Source organism: Pristiophorus japonicus, chromosome 15 (assembly GCF_044704955.1).
Source record: "Pristiophorus japonicus isolate sPriJap1 chromosome 15, sPriJap1.hap1, whole genome shotgun sequence".
Lineage (NCBI taxonomy): Eukaryota > Metazoa > Chordata > Chondrichthyes > Pristiophoridae > Pristiophorus > Pristiophorus japonicus.
Window position 1 is genome coordinate 9426623 of NC_091991.1, and position 9039 is coordinate 9435661.

At 47.6% G+C, this 9039-nt stretch overlaps 1 protein-coding gene across 1 annotated transcript; it reads left to right on the plus strand.

Moving 5' to 3' along the window:
- The first annotated feature begins 8209 nt into the window (after window positions 1-8209).
- Window positions 8210-8812, plus strand: ascl1a (achaete-scute family bHLH transcription factor 1a). Its single transcript, XM_070901501.1, has one exon. The coding sequence runs from the start codon at window positions 8210-8212 to the stop codon at window positions 8810-8812; it is 603 nt and encodes a 200-aa protein (XP_070757602.1).
- Window positions 8813-9039: the final 227 nt, after the last annotated feature.

The window sequence follows — 9039 nt, forward strand, 5'->3', positions numbered from 1 at the left end:
AGGTCGATGACCCTTCTTCGTCAGAGAAGAGTTCTGATGAAGGGTCATCAACTCAAAACGTTAACTCTGCTTCTCTTTCCACAGCTGCTGCCTGACCCGCTGATTGTTTGCAGCATTTCCTGTTTTTATTTCTAATCATATACAGAGTGGTAACTTCCATACAACATCACTAACCTTCACACTATGGTATTAACATCCACAGAGCAATGTGAACATCCAGACACAGTACTAACGCCATGTTATTAAAAGGATGTATAGGCACTGGAGAGTGTGCAGAGAGGATTTACAAGGACGATACCAGAAATGTGAGGTTATACATATCAGAAAAGGATGAACAGGTTGGGTCTCTTTTCTCTTGAAAAAAGAAGGCTGAGGGGTGACCTAATAGAGGTCTTTAAAATTATGAAAGGTTTTAATAGAGTGGATACAGAGAGAATGTTTCCACTTGTGGGGAGAGACCAGAACTAGAGGCCATCAATATAAGATAGTCACCAAGAAATCCAACAGGAAATTCAGAAGAAACTTCTTTACCCAGAGAGTGGTGAGAATGTGGAACTCACTACCACAGGGAGTGGTTGAAGTGAATAGTATCGATGCATTTAAGGGGAGGCTAGACAAGCATATGAGGGAGAAGGGAATAGAGGGTTATGCTGATAGATTTAGATGAGGAAAGGCGGGAGGAGGCTCGAGTGGAGCATAAACGCCGGCATGGACTGGTTGGACTGAATGGCCTGTTTCTGTACCGTATATCCAATGTAATCATACGTAACCTCTAGGGAACCACAATAACCTTCATAAAACAGTACTGACCTCCATTCAGCATTGCCAACTTCCATGAAACAATACTAGCTTCCAGTATTGTTAAGTACTGGTAGAATGATTAGAGGGGAGTTCAGGAGAACTTTTTTCATTCAGAGGGTGGTGGGGGTCTGGAACTCATTGCCTGAAAGAGTGGTAGAGGCAGAAACATTCATCGCATTTAAAAATTACCTGGATATGCACTTAAAATGCCGTAACCTTCACGGCTATGGACCAAGAGCTGGAAAGTGGGATTAGGCTGGATCGGTTTCTGTCAGCCGGCATGGACACCATGGGCCGAATGGCCTCTGGCTGTGCCTTAAACCTCTATGATTCTATAATGTAACAGGACTAACTAGTAAACAGTACTAACTGCCATTAAGCAGTGCTAACCTCTATAGTGAAACCGTCATTAACTCCATATAGAACCAATAGAATTACAAAAACCTCCAGAAAACAAGACAAGCCCCTTCGGTTCGACTAACTGTCTTACACCAGTATTACTCCCCGAGTAACACTCATCACCAAATGACACCATTATTCTCATAGAGGAGAACTAGTCACAGAGGGGCAATTTAAACTTCCATAGGGCTGCACTGAGACCCAATAGCAATAATCAGCATACACCACTAAGTGCCATAACCATCGATGTCACTGAGCAGCACGGCCTTAGGGGAAATGGGAATCAGTGGGTAGTGTTAGCCCTGATCCCAGTAATCCCCTCTCCTCCAACCTCGCTCAACCACTTCTAGTGGGTGCTATCCAATTGACAAATCAGATACTGGCCCGCCTAGTTGACTAGTTTCCCGGGCTGTGGTGTCAAGAGACCCGCAAAAAAATACCGCATGTTCAAACCCACCCTGAAACTGTGAAATAAAACCCTCACCCAAATGCAATCCATGCCCGGAACAGTCCCTAAATACCAACAAACAGTTTGCAATAAATCCTCTCGCACATCATCAATCGCCACGGATTGACACACCAACTCACGTCTGACCAACAGAGCCTGGCAATCAGCCCCTGAAACGCAGGCTGTCCAATCACATCCCAGTACAATTACTGTAAAGAAAGACCTGCATTTATATAGCACCTTTCACTGTTGTAATGTAGGAAAGCTGGCAGCCAATTTGCACACAACAAGCTCCGAACAATAATGTGATTAAATATTGGCCCCAGCACACCGGGGAGAACTCCCTGCTCTTCTTCCAAATAGTGCCATTGGATCTTTGCGTTCACCTGAGAGAGCAGACGGGGCCTCAGTTTAACGTCTCATCTGGAAGACAGCACCTCCAACAGTACAGCACTCCCTCAGTACAGCCCCTCCAGACAGTGCAATGCTCCCTCAGTACAGCACTCCCTCAGGACAGTCCCACTCGACAGCACTCTCTCAGTAAGGCACCTCCAACAGTGCAGCGCTCCCTCAGTACTGCCCCGCCGACAGTGCAGCGCTCCCTCTGTACAGCCCCTCCTGACAATGCAATGCTCCTTCAGTGCTACCCCTCCAACACTGCAGCACTCTATCAGTACTGCCCGTCCGACAGTGTAGCACTCCCTCAGTACTGCCCCTTTGACAGTGCAGCGCTCCCTCAGTACTGCCCCTCCGACAATGTAGCGCTCCCCTAGTACTGCCCTTCCGACAGTGCAGCGCTCCCTCAGTACTGCCCTTCCGACAGTGCAGCGCTCCCTCAGTACTGCCCCTCCAACAGTGTAGCGCTCCCCCAGTACTGCCCCGCCAACAGTGTAGCGCTCCCCCAGTACTGCCCCTCCGACAGCGTAGCACTCCCTCGGTACCCCTCCGACAGTGTAGCACTCCCTCAGTACTGCCCCTCTGACAGTGTAGCACTCCCTCAGTACTGTCCCTCCGACAGTGCAATACTCCCTCAGTACTGCACTGGAGTGTCCGCTTAAATTTTCGTGGTGGGACTTGAACCCACAACCTTCTGACACAGAGGCAAGGGTGCGACCCACTGAGCCATGGCTGCACACGGATCGAGTCCTCCACCTGTGTTACCATATTTGTCGATTTCAGTTTGCTGTCGGAGCAGGCTCGAGGGGCTAGATGGCCTACTCCTGTTCTTAATTCTTATGTTATGGCCGCTCCTGGCGTTTCTCTCCCCGCTCCGACTGTACAAATGGCGAGTTAGCATGACAAGTTTAACTCTTAAATACTTGTACAGCCTAGTCACGTGGGATATCATACCCGACTTCTCCTCGATTAATGTTTAGAAGGTGATAAACTGACCCAAACACAACAAATGTAACAATGTAGGAGTAACATGCAAAATCTAGTCTTGTCGCTTATTTAACACATCATCACTCAACACAGTGCATCTTCCAAATCATGGAATCATAGAATGGTTACAGTACAGAAGGAGGCCATTCAGCCCGTCGAGCCCATGCCGGCTCTCTGCAAGAGCACCTCAGCTAGTCCCACTCCCTCTGCCCTTTCCCCGTAGCTCTGCAATTTTTTTTCCTTCAGGTTCTTATTCAATTCCCTTTTTGAAAGCCACGATTGAGTCTGTCTCCACCACCCTCTCAGGCCGTGCATTCCAGATCCTAACCACTCGCTGTGTAAAAAAGTATTTTCTCATATCGCCTTTTGTTCTTCAGCCAATCACCTTAAATCTGTGTCCTCTGGTTCTCGACCCTTCCGCCAATGGGAACAGTTTCTCTCTATCTATTCTGTCCAGACACCTCATGATTTTGAACACCTTGATCAAATCTCCTTTCAACCTTCTCTGCTCCAAGGAGAACAACCCCAGCTTCTCCAGTCCCTCCATATCACTGAAGTCCCTCATCCCTGGAACCATTCTCGTAAATCTTTTCTGCACCCTCTCTAAGGCCTTCACATCCTTCCTAAAGTGTGGTGCCCAGAATTGGACACAATACTTCAGTTGAGGCCGAACCATTGTTTTATACAGGTGCATCATAACTTCCTTGCTTTTGTACTCTGTGCCTCTATTTATAAGAACATAACATAAGAACATAAGAATTAGGAACAGGAGTGGGCCATCTAGCCCCTCGAACCTGCTCCGCCATTCAAAAAGATCATGGCTGATCTGGCCGTGGACTCAGCTCCACTTACCCGCCCGCTCCCCGTAACCCTTAATTCCCTTATTGGTTAAAAATCTATCTATCTGTGACTTGAATACATTCAATGAGCTAGCCTCAACTGCTTCCTTGGGCAGAGAATTCCACAGATTCACAACCCTCTGGGAGAAGATATTCCTTCTCAACTCGGTTTTAAATTGGCTCCCCCGTATTTTGAGGCTGTGCCCCCGAGTTCTAGTCTCCCCGACCAATGGAAACAACCTCTCTGCCTCTATCTTGTCTATCCCTTTCATTATTTTAAATGTTTCTATAAGATCAACCCTCATCCTTCTGAACTCCAACGAGTAATGACCCAGTCTACTTAATCTATCATCATAAGGTAACCCCCTCATCTCCGGAATCAGCTTAATGAATCATCTCTGTACCCCCTCCAAGGCTAGTATATCCTTCCTTAAGTAAGGTGACCAAAACTGCATGCAGTACTCCAGATGCGGCCTCACCAATACCCTATACAGTTGCAGCAGGACCTCCCTGTTTTGTACTCCATCCCTCTCGCAATGAAGGCCAACATTCCATTTACCTTCCTGATTACCTGCTGCACCTGCAAACTAACTTTTTGGGATTCATGCACAAGGACCCCCAGGTCCCTCTGCACCGCAGCATGTTGTAATTTCTCCCCATTCAAATAATATTCCCTTTTATTGTTTTTTTTCCCAAGGTGGATGACCTCACATTTTCCGACATTGTATTCCATCTGCCAAACCTTCGCCCATTCGCTTAACCTATCTAAATCTCTTTGCAGACTCTCTGTCCTCTACACAACCCACTTTCCCACTAATCTTTGTGTCATCTGCAAATTTTGTTACAATACACTCTGTCCCCTCTTCCAGGTCATCTATGTATATTGTAAACAGTTGTGGTCCCAGCACCGATCCCTGTGGCACACCACTAACCACCGATTTCCAACCCGAAAAGGACCCATTTATCCCGACTCTCTGCTTTCTGTTCGCCAGCCAATTCTCGATCCATGCTAATACATTTCCTCTGACTCCGCGTACCTTTATCTTCTGCAGTAACCTTTTGTGTGGCACCTTATCGAATGCCTTTTGGAAATCTAAATACACCACATCCATCGGTACACCTCTATCCACCATGCTCGTTATATCCTCAAAGAATTCCAGTAAATTAGTTAAACATGATTTCCCTTTCATGAATCCATGCTGCGTCTGCTTGATTGCACTATTCCTATCTAGATGTCCTGCTATTTCTTCCTTAATGATAGCTTTAAGCATTTTCCCCACCACAGATGTTAAACTAACTGGCCTATAGTTACCTGCCTTTTGTCTGCCCCCTTTTTTAAACAGAGGCGTTACATTAGCTGCTTTCCAATCCGCTGGTACCTCCCCAGAGTCCAGAGAATTTTGATAGATTATAACGAATGTATCTGCTATAACTTTCGCCATCTCTTTTAATACCCTGGGATGCATTTCATCAGGACCAGGGGACTTGTCTACCTTGAGTCCTATTAGCCTGTCCAGCACTATCCCCCTAGTGATTGTCCTCCCTTCCCACATTCCCGTGACCAGCAATTTTTTGCATGGTTTTTGTGTCTTCCACTGTGAAGACCGAAGCAAAATAATTGTTTAGTGTCTCAGCCATTTCCACATTTCCCATTATTAAATCCCCCTTCTCATCTTCTAAGGGATCAACATTTACTTTAGTCACTCTTTTCTGTTTTATAGATCTGTAAAAGTTTTTACTATCTGTTTTTATGTTTTGCGCAAGTTTACTTTCGTAATCTATCTTTCCTTTCTTTATTGCTTTCTTAGTCATTCTTTGCTGTTGTTTAAAATTTTCCCAATCTTCTAATTTCCCACTAACCTTGGCCACCTTATACGCATTGGTTTTTAATTTGATACTCTCCTTTATTTCCTTGGTTATCCACGGCTGGTTATCCCTTCTCTTACCGCCCTTCTTTTTCACTGGAATATATTTTTGTTGAGCACTATGAAAGAGCTCCTTAAAAGTCCTCCACTGTTCCTCAATTGTGCCACCGTTTAGTCTGTGTTCCCAGTCTACTTTAGCCAACTCTGCCCTCATCCCACTGTAGTCCCCTTTGTTTAAGCATAGTACGCTCGTTTGAGACACTACTTCCTCACCCTCAATCTGTATTACAAATTCAACCTTACGAAGCCCAGGATCCTGTAAACTTTTTTAACCGCTTTCTCAACCTGCCCTGCCATCTTCAACGGTTTGTGCACATGTACCCCCAGGTCTCTGTGTTCATGCACTCCCTTTAGGATTGTACCCTTTGGTTTATATTGCCTAAATATTTGGACTATTCCATTAAAACAAACCTTATATAAACAAGATGATCCCAGATCGCAATATTTACGTAGAGAGGAATGTCGAAATGCTTCAAACATTTTGGGTTCTCGGACAATTTGACTTAAGTTTTACCCGAACTAACTTTAACTCCATTTTTCAGTTTGCACTCAGGTCCAACAAATACGTTCTCTGAATCGGAATTTACAGTCTGGGCTAAATCCGCAGGCATATGCTGGGCAGTAAGTGCTTATCACGATTGACAAAGGCAGGCATGATGTACCTATCATGATTAAAGCATTAATATTAAAACTGATATAATGTAGTAGTAAGACTAATAAATGTGGATTATCTCGCAAGTGAATGGAATGTCTCGCTTCAAACTTCGCCAGTTCAAACAAGCGGTGTTTATTTAATTGTGTCAACACTTTCCATTTAAAAATAAAACCTTACTTATGACTGTCTGCTATTGTCCCCTGTTCTATTTGATTGAATTGAAAGTTATCGGAACAGGAGTGTGTGTGCGTGATGCTTTTTTTAAACAAAAATTCGGTTTCCGATTTTAATATTAAGCATTGCGTCGAGTTTCGACTTTAATCTTCAAACCCTCTCTTGTCACTTCGAAGGAGATTTCACAAAGCACTAATTGTCTTTCAGAACGGCTTGACAAACCATGGAAGATAGGGTTTTTTTTAAAAAGGCCAACAATTGTAAGGTTTTTGTTTGAATAGAATGCACACTTCTCTCCAAACTCTCGCTTCAACATTGAATGCTGCGTCTCCAGCAGAGAGGAGGGTGGGGGAGAGGGACTCGTTTACTTGCAGTCCTTTCTCCCTCTCGCTCCCAATTCTGGGGAAAATCAGCTGGGGTTTTTTTTTTGTTAAGTCTGAAAGATCTTTAATTTTCTCGCAAGGAGGGACACGTGTCTGAGACCAGCGTGCTGAAGTAGAATGGACTGTGACAAATCCGGCAAACAACGGGAAAACTGCAAGGTCTGTCCATTAATGGTCACACTTCTCTCTCCCTCCCTCTCTCTATGGACAGGTGCTGGTTAAAAGCAAGGAGGGAGGGAAGTCTCGCAAGTTGAATTTACAGTAAGTTTGGGCACAGTTGAACTAAAACAGGCTAAAGGGGCATCTTACAACTTTCAAACTGCAAAAATAAACGTCCGAACAAGTCCCAGTCGTCCTTATTTGATTGTATATATTTGTTTCGCTTGTGAATCAGTGAGGTGTCTATCTCCCTCACTAAATACTCCGGGGACAACGGGGAAATCTCATTTAACACACACACATCGAAAATAAAGCTCCCTGATGACGCAGGATATTGAACTCCAGACGGTGCAATAGAATCAAAAAAGTGTTTTAAAAACACGAGCCCTCAATCGTTGAACTGCACGGCCCACTTTCCAAAAACTTTGCAAACAGTTTACATTGCACCTGGCGGGTCAGGACGCAGTCCCTTTCTAAAGACGCAAATAATTCAGCAACTTGGAATCGCAGGAGGTTTTGATGGGCGAGGGACATTTGGCACGTTGTTGGGGCAGGCTGGCTGTGTGCGTGTTGTGTGTTTGCGGTGTGGGGTAGGGGTGGAGGGGGGGGGGGGGAGAGGATTGCAGCCTGTTTATTCTGCGCCCGGACGGCACGCGCCTGACGCACGCCCCGGGGACGCGAGGAAAAAGAGGAAAGGGGGCTGGCAAATGAGCTTGAATGGGCGGAGCTGCGGCGCAAGTCTGTGGTTTGAAAAGGCAGAGCCTGTGTGCTGGGAGGCTTCAGTCGAGCTGCGGGGGTAACGGGAAAGCGTGCCATAGGAGGAAGGAGGGCGGGTGGCGGGGGGCAGTTTGTTTGTGCAAAGAAAGAGACAATAAAATCTATATTATAAGCCGGCTGCAAGCGGGAGCAACACGCGAACGCCACGAGTTGGGCGCACTGCCGGCGGACCTGCACCAAATTCTTCTGCAGCCTGTTCCCACCCTCCCCCCTTCTCCCTCCCCGACCCCACTCCCCGCCCACCCTCAACAGCATTCATGCCCAGCATGGGGAGCGCTGCCAAGAGCCTCGCCGCCCAGCCGCCCGCCTACCTGCAGCCCGCCTGCCTTTACGCCGCCGCTGCGCCCGGCGTACCGCAGCAACAGCAACTCAGCCCGCTTGCGCCCGCCGGCGCTACCGCCGCCGGCGCCGCCACCAAACTCCGGCGCCAGCGCTCCTGCTCGCCCGAGCTGCTCCGCTGCAAGAGGCGGCTCAACTTCAGCGGGCTGGGCTACAGCCTTGCGCCGGCGCAGCCACCGCCCGCCGCCGTCGCCCGGCGCAACGAGCGCGAGAGGAACCGGGTGAAGCTGGTGAACATGGGCTTCGCCACTTTGCGGGAGCACGTCCCGCACGGCAGCGCCGGTAAGAAGATGAGCAAAGTGGAGACACTGCGCTCCGCCGTCGAGTACATCCGAGCCTTGCAGCAGCTGCTGGACGAACACGACGCGGTGAGCGCCGCCTTCCAGGCCGGGGTGCTGTCCCCAGCCCTCTCCAAGGACATCAACTCGCTCTCCGGCTCGCCCGTCTCCTCCTATTCCTCGGACGAGGCCTCGGCCGAGCCCCTCAGCCCTGAGGAGCAAGACCTGCTCGACTTTACCAGCTGGTTCTGAGCTGTGTGTGTGTTGCGTCTCTCTGTCACTCTGCAGCAGGTAAGGACCACGTTCAATTTAGCCTTAACATGCACATTTATATGGCGCCTTTCGCCACCACCCGACGTCTCAAAGCGCTTTACAGCCAATGCAGTACTTTTTGGAGAGTAGTCGTTGTTGTAATGTAGGAAACGCGGCAGCCAATTTGCGCACAGCAAGCTCCCACAAACAGCAATGTGATAATGACC